Genomic DNA, 17,500 nt, shown 5'->3' on the forward strand with positions numbered 1-17,500 from the left:
ATTTGTTCGGGGACTGGTTTTTGACACTACTTCATCTAACACTGGGTTGAACAATGGTGCCTGCACAATAATGGAGCAGAATCTTGACCGTAATCTTATGTGGATAGCATGCAGGCACCATATGTTTGAAGTCATGCTTTCCACCATTTTCACGACTGCATTTGGAACCAGTGGAGGACCTGAAGTTGGAATTTTTAACCATTTCCAGAAACAATGGCCAGCAATCAACAAGGAGGTGTTCACTATAGGGAATAAAGAATTTTACAACTGCGATTTTTTTCTCAAACTCCGTGAAGAAATGGTAGTATATTATAGTGAAGCAATTAAAGGTCAACAACCCAGGGATGATTACTTAGAACTCTTGAATTTGTGCCTTATTTTTCTTGGAAGATCAACTACAACATCGGAGTTCAAAGTGAAGTTTCGGGCTCCAGGTGCAACACACAATGCACGTTGGATGGCAAAAGCTATATATTGTATAAAGATATATTTGTTTCAGGATCAGTTTGTTATTACTGCAAAGGAAAAGAAAGGAATAACAGATATAAGTCTTTTTGTGGCATTTGTATACGGAAAGTTTTGGAATGAAGCTCCGTTAGCTGAACGAGCACCATTCAATGATGCCAAGCTTCTTCAACGGATTCAAGAATATCCAAATCGTACAATTGTAATTAATGCAGCAAAAGTTTTGCATCGCCACCTCTGGTATTTTTCTGAACATCTAATAGGATTGGCTTTCTTCGATTCCCGTGTCGACAACAACACCAAGAGAGACATGGCAAACAACCTGAAACAACAGCCAAGGCAGAAATCTCTCAAAAGACTTGATGCTGCCACATTCGATTGTCACAGCCCATTGTCTTCCTTCGTCACACAACGCACCGCAGAACTTTTCGATCTAATTTTGAAAAATGGAAAAGAAAAAGCTGAATCATTTTTAATGAAAGAATCTTCAGAGTGGGATATGGATTCAACATATCTTGAAATGAAGCACAAGGTTCGTCAAATGAAAGTCGTCAACGATTGCGCGGAACGAGGCATAGCACTTATAACATCCTTTAACTCAAGCGTTACGAAAGATGAAAACCAAAAGCAGTTTCTTCTTAGATTGGTTGATCTTCACCGGAAGGAATTTCCAGTTGCATCAAAGTCTACCCTGATGAAGATGACTGTTGAATGATGAAGATGATTGATTTAATATTGCCTAGTAATAGTATTTAGTATTTATTATCAATAAGAAATTGATAATAAATAATTCAGTAATATAATATAAAAATTGTAAAAATAAAAAATATTTATTTTACTTTTTGTAACCTTATACCAAAAAAAGACATAACATGGCAACCCCTAAATATCATCCGATTTGATTCAAATTTTGCCCAATAACTACTATTGTCATATAGAACAAGGGCAAGCTTGAGGACAACTAAAGTTTTGAACCTACAAATTTTGCATCACCCTAATATATATATATATATATATATATATATATATATATATATATATATATATATATATATATGTAAATATATATATACATATATGTATATCTATGTATATATATATACATATATATCTATATATATATATATATATATATATACATATATATATATATATATATATATATATATATATATATACATATATATATATATAATATATATATATATATATATATATATATATATATATATATATATATATATATATATATATACAGTATGTCAAAAAAGTCATATATATGTATAAATATATATATATATATATATATATATATATATATACAGTATGTCAAAAAGTATATATATGTATATATATATATATATATATATATATATATATATATATATATGTAAATATATATATACATATATGTATATATATGTATATATATATACATATATATCTATATATATATATATATATATATATACATATATATATATATATATATATATATATATATATATATATATATATATATATATACATATATATATATATATATATATATATATATATATATATATATATATATATATATATATATATATATATATATACACAGTATGTCAAAAAAGTCTATCACCCCCTGATGGTTTTTCAATAAAAACAAATTTTTATATGCTTAAATATAGATTTTTGACCCAAATTTTTTTTTTAAATATTGAATTTATATCAAAAAACATTTTTATTACAAGAAGTTAATATTCTTATACTTAAAACAAAAATTATCCACTAAATTAGAAAAAGTGTAAGTCAAAAAAGTGTATCACCCCTTAAATAATTATTTTGCTAATATAAAATTAATAGTCTATTTGTGCGCCTTTTGCCTTGATGACTGCAAGACATCTTTTAGGCATTGAATTTACTATGTTTTTAAGCTATTGTGTGTCAAATTTTTCCCACTCCTCAATGAGAGTTGCCTTTAATTGCGACAAACTGGATGGTTTTTAATCAGCTACTTTAATTTTAAAAAGATTCCATAAATTTTCAATGGGATTTAGGTCTGGTGACTGAGGAACCCAATCTAACATCTTAATACTGATTTTCTTTAACCACTCAGTAGCTAACTTTGATGTGTGTTTAGGATCTCCATCCTGTTGAAAAATTACGAGGAAAGCCAGCACTTCTTGCGCTTGATCTCAGTTTTCGCTTCAGAATGTCAGTATAAACCTCTTTTGTCATTATTCCGTCAATAAATTCGAGTTCGCCAACACCACTCCAAGCAAAAGAGCCCCAAACCATTATTTGACCTATGATAAGAGGAAAAAATAAGTTAGAAGTATATATTATATTGAAATTTTATAATAAAGCTTAATGTCACCTCCCCCATGCTTGACAGTTGGTCTCATACATTTAGGATTTAGGCATTCACAATTTTTTCTCCATTTGCGTATGATACCATCAGAACCAAACAAACATATTTTTGTTTCATTGGACCATAAAACTCTTTGCCATTGGTCATTAGTCCAATTTGAATGTTTCTTAGCCCAAGCCAATCTTTTCTTTTGATTCTTTTTACTCAAAAAAGGCTTTTTTGGAGCAACTCTACCTACAAAACCTCGATTTTTCAAGCGATTGCGAACAGTTTGAGGATTTACAGTTATACCATGATCTGTTTGTAAATCTTTTGCAAGCTTTGGTGCAGATAATCCTCGATCTTGTTCAACTTTTCGAATAATTTCTCTATCAATGCGTTGGGTAGTCTTAGCTGGGCGTCCTTTTCTTGGCAAATTTTTAACAGTACCCATTTTTTTATATTTTCTAATGATATTTCCTACACTATTAGGCTTAATATGGACTATTTTAGAAATAGTTTTATATCCTTTTCCACTTTTATAGTGTCTCAGGATCAGTTTTTTTACTGATTCATGAATTTCATATCTTTTCGCCATAATTTTCTTATTAAGAACCTAAAAAGAAAACAAACTTTGCTAAAAAATTAGTTAGAATAACTTCTATCAACCAAATTTGATTGTTTTTGGCTTATTTTCTGCAATTTTACTAATTTAAACAACAGAAAAGTTAAAAAATGATAAGGGGGTGATACACTTTTTTGACTAACACTTTTTCTAATTTAGTGGATAATTTTTGCTTTAAGTATAGGAATATTAATTTCTTGTTATAAAAATGTTTTTTGATATAAATTCAATATAAAAAAAAAAAATTAAGGTCAAAAATCTATATTTAAGCATACTAAATTTTGTTTTTATTGAAAAAACAACAGGGGGTGATAGACTTTTTTGACATACTGTATATATATATATATATATATATATATATATATATATATATATATATATATATATATATATATATATATATATATATATATATATATATATATATATATATATATATATAAATATATATATATATACATTATAAGGTTTATACTTATAAATTTTATTTATTTTTTAAATGATTTTGAAGCCTTTTCTGGGGTTACTTTGCTGATAAATATGGTAAAAAGAAGTTGTTATTCATATCATCTATTTTTACTGCTATTACTACACTTGCATTTGCTTTCAGTCGTTCATTTATTTGGGCTTTAGTAACAAGATTGTTACAAGGTGCATCAATGGGTTAGAGAATTTTAATTTTAATATAACTTTTAATTTTTATTGTTATTTGTACTGACAGTAGTTTCTTATTGTTATTTATATTTTCATTGCAGTGTTTTCTCACAATAACATTTGATCAAAATTCTATTTTTTCAATAGTAATTATTAAAGTTATTGTTGTTGATTTGTAATGAATAAAATAAATATGAATAAACAAATGAATAAAAAAATGAAAGTGAACCTCAAATTATTAAGTTGATCAGGTATGACTTGTTGATTTTGCAATTGTTATTAAATTTTACATTTTTCTTTTGTATTGTTTGTAAGTAGGTGGATTTTTTAGGATATATCAATTTCACTTGGGTAATTATTCAAATTTTTTTTGTTACCCATAAATACTTAAGATCATGCTCTCAAAATACATATTTTCAAAATTTTTACTTTTAAATAGAGGACAAAGATTTGAAGGACTTCAAAAACTGCTTTATCAGTCATTTTAATGGTAACCTCTTAAAACAGACAATTAGAAAACAAACAACCAAAAATAAAGTTGTTAATTTATTTAAAACTACTAATACTACAATTTGCTTTTGTAACAATAAGAAACCAAAAAATATATAAGATATATATTTTAATAAAAATATATATATAAGAAAACAAAAGTTTGAAATCTGTCTAAACATATTTATTTATATATATATATACATATATATATATATATATATATATATATATGTATATGTAAATATATATATGTATATGTAAATATATATATGTATATGTAAATATATATGCACATATATATATATATATATATATATATGCACATATATATATATATATATATATATATATATATATATATATATATATATATATGTATATGTAAATATATATATGTATATGTAAATATATATGCACATATATATATATATATATATGCACATATATATATATATATATATATATATATATATATATATATATATATATATATATATATATATATATATATATTAATTGATTTTTTGTTAAACAATCTCAGTAAACTTAAAAGTTTAACGATTAATCAAACATATTCTAAATATATACATAATGAAATATAAACAAAGTTAAACTTATAATCGAAACCAAAAGTTTTAAATTTGAAACAAAAATGTAAACACTTTTAAAGCTAAAATGTGGTTCAGTTCAGGTATAGATTGAAAACTACATGTGCTTAAGTCTATTTTACAGTATTACAGAATCCTATTTAATAATTAACAATAATAACTAAGCGCATTCAACATTCACTGGACAAATTATAAAAATGTTTTGATTATTGTGGTTGCATTAGGCACATTTAAATATTTATCTTATATAATTGTTAAGGAGTGGTGGTTATAACAAAAAGTATTTTGGTAGACATTTGTGATGACACAAATATATCTTTGGCTTTTTCAATTTTATTTACTGGCTATTACTTTGGACTAATTATTGGACCAAGTTTATCAGGTAATTTAATTTATTAGTCTAATAATTTGTTTTTTGAACATTCAAATTATGTATTTTTAAACTTTAAATTGAGTTAAAAGTTCAAAAAAAAAATATTTTATATATTTTTTTCTCATTTTATTATTCATTTTTAGCATGAGAACAAGAAATTAGACCTTTTTTTTTCCAGTTCTTTATATTTATCTTTATATTTTACTCCTCTTTATTTATTTTTCTCATTTCTTACTTTTCTCTATTTGTCATCATGAAATCAAAGTGTATAAGTATTGAAATTCATCAGTATTGAAATCCAAGTCTTTATATTTTTATACTTTATATTTAAAAAATCAATAGAATTTTGAAAAAAGAAACAGATACTGTTCACCATGAATATTTTCTTAGAAAAGCTAAAATCTCAAATTTTACTTTTAAATCAGAATAATTTCATTTAAGTGAACTTTTCTGAAAATGTTTATCATAGTAAATTTTATTTATTGTCTGAACATAAAATTCATCGAATAAGAAGTTGATTAGATTCCCTTAAATAGACCTAGGTTAGAAATTAAAGAGCATTTTTCTAAAGGGAAGAAAAAAAGGATTGAGGGAGCTAAAGTTTTGATTTTTTCAATATTTGAATTTTTTATTGAAAAAGTTACGAATCTAACTATGTTAGTATGAATAAAAAAATTGCTTATCATCTTTATTTACAATAACAAAGTTGTTGAGATTCCAAAAATACTTTGTCTTTTTTTTTCATAAAACATGTAAAGTGCTCCTTTTAGAAAAACTCTTTTCAATTAGAAGTACACAGTATTGCTATTTTCCTCCCTTTGGTCCAAGAGTCCTGTCCAAGAGGGCCACTACAGTTAAGGATGCTGCTTTATTATGTTTACAAATCTCTATCAACTCTTTAACTCCTCCTTTTCTTATGAATTCAAGTGTTGTCAAACACAGTTACTGTCTTTATGTGGTAAGTGTACCATTTAAAACATAGCTTTTATAACCCTTTTTTGAGTTTGGATATCCTTTTTCAAATAAGGTGATTAAGATTCAATTAAAATCTCTAGTTATGGACAGTTTTAGGTAAAGTAAAGGGAAAAAAGCCTTCTGCTTTCTAATGTTTTAGTTTCAACATATTAACAGCTCTATTATCATTAGCAGGAGGTTCATTTCTCATCTTTAACTTTGCTGTTTAAGATTATTAAAAGTTAGAACTTCTCTAAAGATGTTAATTCAAGATCTTGATGTTCTCCAGATGTAAGGTATTTTGCATAAGATTTTTTTACCAGGGTTAGCATGCATGACTTTGCTTTTTTTTTAAATTAATTTAGATGGCATTTTTTACACTGTTGAGCTGTATGATCAATTATTTTTGGTAGTTGATTAGCAAATCTTCTTTATAGCTACATCTCTTCATTCAGATATAGAATCACCCAATACTACTCTTTGCTTTCTTTACCTGAGCTATGCTTTAATCTATGCAATAAGTTGACTTTGTATGCCATGTGTTTTTATTTGATGAGTCAATGTGTCACTTTATTAAGTTCTTTCTCCAATTCAGTGTACACTGTGTCTACCCGGTAATTGTCTTGTATGGTTTTAGTAAAAATATCCGAAGTTTAAATTAAATAGGTATGTCAGCCTTCTTTAATAGTGAAACCATGTTGGGGCTTAAACTAAAAAAACTAGGACTTTGAGATGATATTGTTGTAGTTGCTGTATTTCTTAATTTTATTTATAAGATTTTTAACACTTTACTTACAATAGATGTTAACTAAACTCCTCTATAATATGGTGAATTTCTTTAAGAAATTTTTAAATATGGTGAATTTCTTCAGGAAATTGGGTAGGCAATAGTTAGCAGAATCACAAAACCTTTTTTATATATTCTTTGAACTTGCGATAAATTTTGCTGCATCCTATTGAATTCATTTTTTCAATCTTTTACATTTTTCTCGGTTATTAGTAATTCTGTTTCCGTGTTGAAGCATACTTTTATTTGTTGGCGAAAGTTTGGTAGAGGAGTAGATTGCACTTTCTAATAGTTCCAAATAATTTTACAAATGTATTTGGTTTTAACATTTCAGTTCTTCGATTGTGTCTCTTTCCATGATGGATAAAAGTTTACTAAATAATGAAAAAAAGCCAATATTGCAACTAATTATTAAAGCCAATATTGCAACTACTATAATTCAGCATCAATACTCAGAGTACTTATTTACAGAGTACTTACAGAGTACTTTAAAACTATTTAAAAAAATCATTGATGTAGAAGAAAAGATTGCATAACATAGAATAACTAGTTACCAATCCACCAATTTTATTATCAATATTTGATAAATTTTCATATTTGTTGTTTAGCAGTATTTTTTTTTAAATTAATTTATTCCTAACAAAGTTGCAAGCAACCACTATTATGTTAGGAGTTACTAGTATACAAAAAATAGTGTTAAAGAGCAAGTTAACGGTTGATAAAAGGCTTGAAAAGTTAAAGATTGTATGAGTTAGGAAAACATGAATTGAGGGAAAGTTTGCAAATAGTTCTTTCTTAAGTTCAGACTCATGAATTAAAGATGGAATGTTTGACTTACCTTACACTGCTAAAGATTTTCCAAAAGTCTCTTGGTACTGGGTTAAATAAAAAAGAAATTAGGGACTGGCATTTACTTCCATATGGTCTGCTTCTATATCTTTATAGATCTTTATTGTTTTTAGGTAAGGTTAATGATCCAGTTGATGCAGATACTTATCGAGAGATACAAAGAATCTTAGAACAGATTGTTTATTGTTGATAAAGCCAGTTATAAAAAAAAACATGACAGTTATGAAAAAAACCTGAAAATTTTTTTTAAACATGTCAAGAAAAGATTGACAATTGTTAATTATTACAATTATTGTCTCTATTAATTATTACATAAAATAAATTTTTAATAAATTTTATTGAACTTTAATATAAAATGCTATATATAAAACACAGAAAAACAAATAAAAATTGCAAAACATAATTATTGTTATTATAGTTAAAGTATTGGTATACAAAAAAGTTTTTCTCATTTTTTTTGTTAAAAAAAATTATAAAATATAAATAACAACGTAGTAATCTGTTTGTTTTTATTTTATTTTAGCTATGTTAGTTTTTCCTGCTGAACAATATCCAAAAACATTCAATAAAGGTTTCTTTTTTTATTTTTAAGTTTAGTTTTTAAAGTTGTTGTTTTAGTCGTTTATTTAAGTTATTCTGTTTTTCTTTTGTGATATTATTGTCAATATATTATGCTTTTGTAAGTAGAGCATTAATGAAGCCTATAAATATGTATATATATATATATATATATATATATATATATATATATATATATATATATATATATATATATATATATATATATATATATATATATATATATATATATATATATGTATATATATATGTATATATATATATTTATATAAGTTTATACATATATTTATATATGTTTATACATATATATATATATATATATATATATGTATATACATATTTATATAAGTTTATACATATATTTATATATGTTTATACATATATATATATATATATATATATATATATATATATATATATATATATATATATATATATATATATATATATATATATATATATATATATATATATATATATATATATATATATATATATATATATGTATGTATATATATATGTATATATATATATTTATATAAGTTTATACATATATTTATATATGTTTATACATATATATATATATATATATATATTTATATATATATATATTTATATATATATATATATATAATAAATACACTGTCTGGCAAAAGTTTTTGGTCACTTTTTGGTCACAAATTTATAATTTTTACACAAAATTTGGTCACAAAATTTTTGTAATTTATAATTTATTATTATAATAATTTTGGTCGCAAATTTATAGTTTCAAAAAGTTAATAATTTTTATAATAGTTGATAAGGAGTTTTAATATTGTTAATAAGACATAAAATAATTCAATTAAAATGGACTTACGTGTTTTTTGAAATTAATAATGCAAAACATGTTTTTTTTATTTTTGTATTATAAGCATTCTGAAAAATGAAATTCAACTGTTCTTTTCTCGAAACACAATTTCCTTGTAGTTTTTCTCCAATAATATAATAAATTGAATAAATAAATTTATTTAGTATTTTGAAAAAATAAGTTTTAATAATTTTATGTTTTTTTTAATTTCCAATTTAAAAAATTATATTTTGATTATTTTTAGATGATAAAATATTAGAAATTTTATATTAATATTTCAACATATTATATTTTGAAAAAATCTAAAAATTTCTCGAATCAACAGTTAGTAATACTATTTGTTGTTTTAAGTGTTCTGGTACAGCTATAGATAGGAAAAAAAGTAGGTGACCCTGAGCATCAATGAAATTAAAAATCACTTTTAAAAGCAATAAATTGAATAAAAAATGTTTTGAATGACTCTAATACATAAAAATTGGACAGAAATTTAAAGACTGGCAAAGTGTATTGTGGATAAATGAATCCAAATTTCTTGTTTTTGGAACAAAGTGGTGGATTTATGTGCAACAAACAGCTACTGAAAAACTCCATCTACAGTGTATACCTGTCCAACATGGTGGAGGTTTAGTAATTGTGTGAGGTTGATTTGCTTTTAACCAGGTTGGTAATCTTGTGAAAGTAAATATAGAATTATTTATAACAATGGGTATATAAGATGATATGTAGAAATGCCATGCTATGTGGAAAGCGTCTTATAGGGTACAAGTTCACCATGCAACAGGATAATGACCTAAAACAAATATCATAATACTGTCCAAACTATTTGCCAAAAAAAGTAGCTTGCAAAGAACTCAATAATATGAAATGACCACTTGTCAAGACCAATTGTCAGACCTCAACCCAATTGAATTAATATGGGAATAACTAGTTTGTAAGTGTCGTACATCAATAAATAATTTGTGATCAATTTAACAAAGAATGTAGAATATTTGGATAATTTATTATAATTTAATCAAATATATGACAAAATTTGTGTACAGTAAGGAAAGCAATATGTAGACAATTAGCTCAACAACAAAAAAAATTAGTTTGTAATTGTTTGTAATGAAATTTGGTTTATCCTAATTAGTTTACTGTTTGTTTTTTTATACTTTTTTTGTCTGCTGAGACAAGAAACTTTAGCCAGTCAGTGATTTTATATCATTTTGTATCAAATTTTATATGTATATAATGACAATTAGTTATATAGTTATAGTTATATTATTTCTTAGGTTTTATTTAAAAAGATTTTTTATAATTATATATACATATAAAAATACATGTACATATAATAAACATATAATTATATATATATATATATATATATATATATATATATATATATATATACATATAAATATGTATACATATAAATATATATATATATATATATATATATATATATATATATATATATATATGTATATATATATATATATATATATATATATATATATATATATATGTATATATATATATATATATATATATATATATATATATATATATATATATATATATATATATATATATGTATATGAATTATATAAATGACAATCAGATATTTAGTTTTAGTTATATTACAATATAATTTCTTAGGTTTTATTTAAAAAGATTTTTTTATTAATTTGGTCTAGAATCCTTCTTTGGTAAGTACGGAATAGTTTTGCCTAATTTTATAATTACTATCAGCTTTGTGCTTGCAGTTGTTTGGGGATATTTTACAATTCCTGAAAGTAAAAAGTAAGTCATGCAGTAGTAATACTTTTATATTTTTTTTAAATAATTTTTTAATGACTTTCATATGTAATGTTTTAAAGTTGATTTTTTATAATTTTTTGTTTTAATTTTGTTTAAGTTATCATGTTTGTTGTTGGCTTTTTTAAACTTTAAGTCTTTTTTTTTTTATAGTATTTTTAAACCTGAAAAAATATGTTTAATTAATGAAGATATAATTGAACTCAATGCTACTAAAGAAAAAGAAGATTGTTTCATGAATCTTTCTCTAAACACTAATGAGATCAAAATGTCAGAAAAATCTGCTCTACTTCCAGAAAGTAAAATTGTTAAGTCTTGGCCTCAAAGGCTACTTTTTGTACTGAAGAATTCATCTATTAGCAGGATTTTAAGGTTGGTCACGCATACTTCATCTTAAAACTTAATATATAGCACTAATATTTTACTGAAACCTAACTGAAAATAGTTTTTTATTTACCAAAACTATAACTAAAAATTTAGCTGAACAACAACCAACACCAAAAGTTTATAAAAGTTTCTTTTTCAATAAACATCAAATATTTACAAAAAATTGTTTAGAACTCAACAACTGAAAATGTCAATTTTCTATACAAGTCTTTTTTTTGATTTGTATGATTTTTTGATATCTTTAAAGTTCATTGTAGGAAAAGTGTGGTGTATAAGAAAAGTCAATCATTAGTAATTATAATAAAAGCAACACAAATATCTTTGATGGTTAAAAATATGAAATTATATTTATATATAATAATATTATTACGTTTTATTTTTATGTTCAAGCCAATCCACAGGGTTTCAAGTCCGAGTTTATTTCTCCTACTCTTTGTCTAGAACAGGCAGTCCTACAAGGCAGTAGTTTTTTCATTTTTCAGAATCAAAAATGTGATTGATAAAATATCATTTACAAAGTGTTTCTGAACAAAATTTTAATGAAATGATTTCATTAAAATTTTGTTCATCAAAAATCATTTACAGTTTTAAACAAATGATTTTTAAAATTTTTTTCTGAGTTGATACAGAATTACTTGAATTACTGAGTTGATAATAAATTATTGTAACTTATTTTACTACATATCTTCTCTACTGTGCAATCAGGCTCCGGTCAGGATCAGAATCCAAGGATCATAACCAAGGTGGTACTGATAACATGTAATCCAGGACAACCTGTCTTGGTGCCTTGAAGGATTTGCTTTTCTAAGCAAAGGCTAAAAAAAACCCAACTTTCTGTTATTAATACTATTTAATATCTGTCATATCTATAACAATATCTACTTTTATCTTTTTTTTTTAATATAGTTAAAAATGTCTTAGTTGCTTTGTGAGCTCACCCAAAAGTTACTATTTATGTATGTTTTTGTTTTGTCTGAACCTATGATGCAATGCTCACTCCCTTGCAAGTTGCTTGACTTATTACTTGTTATCCAGACAATCTTAACCATTTAACTTCACTCCTTAATTTGTATCTAGTCTCTGACCTTAGCTTTCGTTCAGTTTCTCCTTGTTCTCATTTTTTTGGTTCAGACCATGCTATGATTTCTCTAAATCTTTTATCTCTTTTTTCTTTTTTAGACTTTTTTTAGACATCACATTACTTACTACTACCATAAAGCTAAATGATATTCTTCGATGATTTTATTTGTGATGGTCCTTAAACTGATATCTTTTGTCTCTGATAATTGCGCCTCCTATTATAGTTAGTGGATCCAAGCTGGTATGGGACCTTTTTTTCCTTTTTATTGGTTTTAAGTCAAACCTCATTTTATAAGTTTTAGTCTTTGAGTTTTAAATAAAGTATATTTTAAATGTCGTCATTGAAACATGAATAAGGTGGGAATAAAATACCTTAATTGTGTTACTGAGTAAGATCGACATGAAATACTCAAATTGGGTGTTAGGTAAAGTGAATATGAAATAATTTGATTAAAAATTATTTTTAATAAGTTATTAGACAAGTTTGCTGAAAAAAGAGGAATACTTTAATGGATGGATAATTTAATAAAATTTGTACTGCATTGCTAAATCTGTATTATTTTATTTATATTCAAAAATTTACCAATAATGTGTCAGCATACTGGTATTAAAATTTTGTAATTTGTGTAAAACTTTAAATGTGTAAGCAAAATGTTATGATTACATTAATTATTAAATATTAGTACTTACCAATTCCAAAAATTCCAAAGAGTTTTGCTCATGTCAGTTATGCTTTTAAAATATTTTTATTGTTATTGGTATCATGTTATATAAATTATCTTGCAAAGCTGATTTTATATTGAACTTCCTTAATTGATTAACACCATCATTTCTCAACAAGCGCTTCACCAACAAATAGCACATGAATTGGTTCATTAATTTTAATATAACATGATAACAATTGCAATAAAATTATTCTTTATAATTTAGAACAAAGGAAAGTTTTTCATGTGTCATACTTTACGGAGTGTTTGGAATTGTTGGTACTGGAATTGGGGAAATTTATCCTGTATTTTTAGCAACGTCCTTAGAGTTTGGTAAATTAATATCAGCATTTTTTTTTTTAATAATTATTTGATATTATATTTACTTGTTTTAAAATAAAGATTTATCACTAAAGCAATACTCAAAACATAACAAGAACACAATACAGGGATGAATTGATTAATTGAATGGATGAATTGAAGTTTAGAGTGTCTTTTACAGTTTTGAGCAACTAAATTTCAGAGGAAAACTGTGATCTTGCCCAAAAATTTTGTTATTTGTTAAAAGATGAAATTTGTTTATTAGGTTTATTTTCTTTTCTAATTTTTAATAAAATTCTTTTGCCAACACTTGTGTAATTGTATCTTATATGTTGTTTCCAGAATATATGGCATAATTTGCTTATATATCAGGTATATGAACTATTATCAAAATCCTTCCCCCTCTCCCACTTTTCTTTAAAAAACTAATTTACTCCCAATACGACAACGAGCAACCATGATTAAATTAGGAGTTACTAGAAAGCAAAGAATTTTAAGGTTTAAGAGAAAGAAATCAGTTGACAGAAGACATAAAAAACTCTTTGGGTCTGGAAGACTCTAAGCAATTCTTTGAATCTGTAAGACTCTAAAAAATTCTTTGAGTCTGGAAAACAAAAAGGCAGAAGAGAGTTACAAAGTATATACAAAGTACGAAGAAAGAAGAAGAAAGCTTTTACAGCTTTTAAGAGACAGATTAAAAGGATACCATTCTGCTGAATCACAAGTCAAGTGGGAATAAGTTTTGGTTGATGGAACTGTAGGTAATAGCTCCATTAAGGAGTGACTATGATAGTATTTGCAGAAAAGAGAAGAAGATGCAACCTTGCAAAGATGGGATAGTAGCTCAAAATAGGCAAATAGAGCAGGTCTAACTACATTTATACAGGAAATAGAGCAACAAAACTACAGCAACTAGAGCAAAATTACAGCAAAACTACAGCTAGAGAAACTAACTAACTAACTAACTACAGCTAACTAGAGAAAATATCTAACTACATATATAATACTTTTTTAGCCTTTGTCAAGGGCTTTAAGGGAATCTTTAAAAGAACCTGTCTTAATATAACTGTATTCCATACAGGGAAAACTGAGAGATTTGTAGAAAATGGAGTTAGGAGTAAAAAAAGCACAATAAAGAGAGGTAACCTTAGCAGATGTAAACTCTGCAATGGAACCATGAGTCTTTAATGAATGATAATTCCAGAAAATGTAAAGTCTAGAATTGAGTAAGGGTATTATCATTCATCAATGTAGGATTATCAACAATATTGTGAAGTAATTGTTTGCAGTAAATAAATGAGGTTTGCTGGTGTTAAAATTCACAAGCCATTTCAAGCTCCATGCTGTTACATAGGAGAGATTAGATTAAAAATCAGCTGCCTATTGTAAGCAATTAAAAATGGATGAGTTTTTATATAGATAGGAGTATATAGTTGTATCTCCAGCAAGTAAAGCCACTTTAAATGCATGATTGTCAGGAAGATTATTAATAAAGATTGGAAACAGGACCATGGATAGAACCTTGAGGTACATTAGAAGTTACTGGAAATGAATTGAGGTACATTAGAAGTTACTGGAAATGAACGTTAAGAATGACTCTGATATTGCGGTTAAAAAGAAATGACTTAATAATCTTAAAAATTTTTCCAGATATGCTATATAAATTATCTTTATGAAGAAGAACATGCCAGACTTTTTCAAAAGACTTTAAATGCATGATTAGAACCACAGGTTCTACGTTTCAGCAGGCAGGAAAACAAGAAGGAGAATATTAAAGATTTGATATAGAAGATTTGAGTATTGAAAAATATTGGATTATTTTAAATCTATGACAACGAATGTTCCACAAGTTCTGTACCACAAGGAGTAGATGAGTTTAGAAGAGAAGTAATTTTAGCAATGGAAGCCAGAGTGATTTGGATGTCTAACAATGGATTAACCTGTTTCTCTAGAATGTCAGGAGGAGTGCAGCCATTTAATTCAAGAGCCAAATTAGAAGTTAAAAGTTCTTTGAAAATAGTTCTCCTTATCCTTGGGAGATGTAATATGATCAGACCCATGTAAAAGAGATGGAAAATTAAACCTTTTTTAATAACACTGTTGAAGATTTTCTAAAACCTAACCTCCAATATAAAATATGAGATTTAGTTACATTTCAAAAGTAAATTTGCTGAGAATTTTGGAACTTAGCGTCAGACAGCAGTATTGAAGGGGAGGCTGGTGAAACTTCAGACAGTTTTTACTCTAATTGAGCTTATTTTACAACTATCATAACAAGAACAACTGAGTTGTTCATAACAAGAACAACTGAGTTGTTCATAACAAGAACAACTGAGTTGTTCATAACAAGAACAACTGAGTTGTTCATAACAAGAACAACTGAGTTGTTCATAACAAGAACAACTGAGTTGTTCATAACAAGAACAACTGAGTTGTTCATAACAAGAACAACTGAGTTGTTCATAACAAGAACAACTGCGTTGTTCATAACAAGAACAACTGAGTTGTTCATAACAAGAACAATTGAGTTGTTCATAACAAGAATAATTGAATTGTTCATAACAAGAACAACTGAGTTGTTCATAACAAGAACAACTGAGTTGTACATAACAAGAACAACTGAGTTGTTCATAACAAGAACAACTGAGTTGTTCATAACAAGAGCAAATGAGTTGCTCATAACAAGAACAACTGAGTTGTTCATGTGAATATGATGAAAAGTCACAAATAAAATTATCAAAAGAGTTTTGTCAGCAATAGATCTTTATAATATAGTTAAATAGTTATATAGTTATAATATACTCTATAATATTTCTATATAATATAGTTATATTATATACTTTATGGTTGAAGTGCAATGAGTCTAAAGAATAAGTACAAGATAAAATATAAAGATTTTAGCATGTTCCAAACCACCTAAAAGAAAAAGAAACTGAATGCAATCTAGGGTCAGAGAGAAGATACAAGCCAAGGAGCAAAGGTATATATAAGTGATTAGGGTTGTCTGGATAACAAAATACAAAGTTGACTATCTGAGTAAGAAATTAAGAAATACAAAAGTTAGTAAAGTTAAATGAATATTGAAGTGTTAATCAACACTGAGTCAAAAAAGTGTCAAGACAGTTTTTCAGTAATTTCAAAATCCCATCTCATCTAGTCATATTTATATTAGGCAAAATATAAAAATGAGGAATCACCTTTCTGTTACTTTTTAAAGAATTATTGGGGTAGTGTCAACCTCACGCTATCCCTATAATTCTATATATATATATATATATATATATATATACATATATATATATATATATATATATATATATATATATATATATATATATATATATATACACACACACACACATAGTATGTATAAATATTTTAAATGTATATGTTATATATATATGTGTGAGAATATATATATATATATATATATATATATATATATATATATACACACACACATAGTATGTATAAATATTTTAAATGTATATATTATATATATATGTGTGAGAATATATATATATATATATATATATATATATATATATATATATACACACACACATAGTATGTATAAATATTTTAAATGTATATATTATATATATATGTGTGAGAATATATATATATATATATATATACA

General features: G+C 25.2%; 1 protein-coding gene across 1 annotated transcript in view; it reads left to right on the plus strand.

The window, feature by feature from the left end:
* The window catches only part of LOC136089194 (uncharacterized), a 64,126-nt gene that overhangs the window by 27,977 nt on the left and 18,649 nt on the right, over positions 1 to 17,500 (plus strand). Inside the window, exons 5-10 of the mRNA XM_065814911.1 lie at positions 3,940 to 4,091; positions 5,442 to 5,564; positions 8,669 to 8,716; positions 11,248 to 11,353; positions 11,522 to 11,740; positions 13,766 to 13,872. Coding sequence (XP_065670983.1) covers positions 3,940 to 4,091; positions 5,442 to 5,564; positions 8,669 to 8,716; positions 11,248 to 11,353; positions 11,522 to 11,740; positions 13,766 to 13,872 — 755 coding nt within the window. The remainder of the gene's footprint in view (positions 1 to 3,939; positions 4,092 to 5,441; positions 5,565 to 8,668; positions 8,717 to 11,247; positions 11,354 to 11,521; positions 11,741 to 13,765; positions 13,873 to 17,500) is intronic.

The sequence above is a fragment of the Hydra vulgaris genome, chromosome 13, assembly GCF_038396675.1.
Source record: "Hydra vulgaris chromosome 13, alternate assembly HydraT2T_AEP".
Lineage (NCBI taxonomy): Eukaryota > Metazoa > Cnidaria > Hydrozoa > Anthoathecata > Hydridae > Hydra > Hydra vulgaris.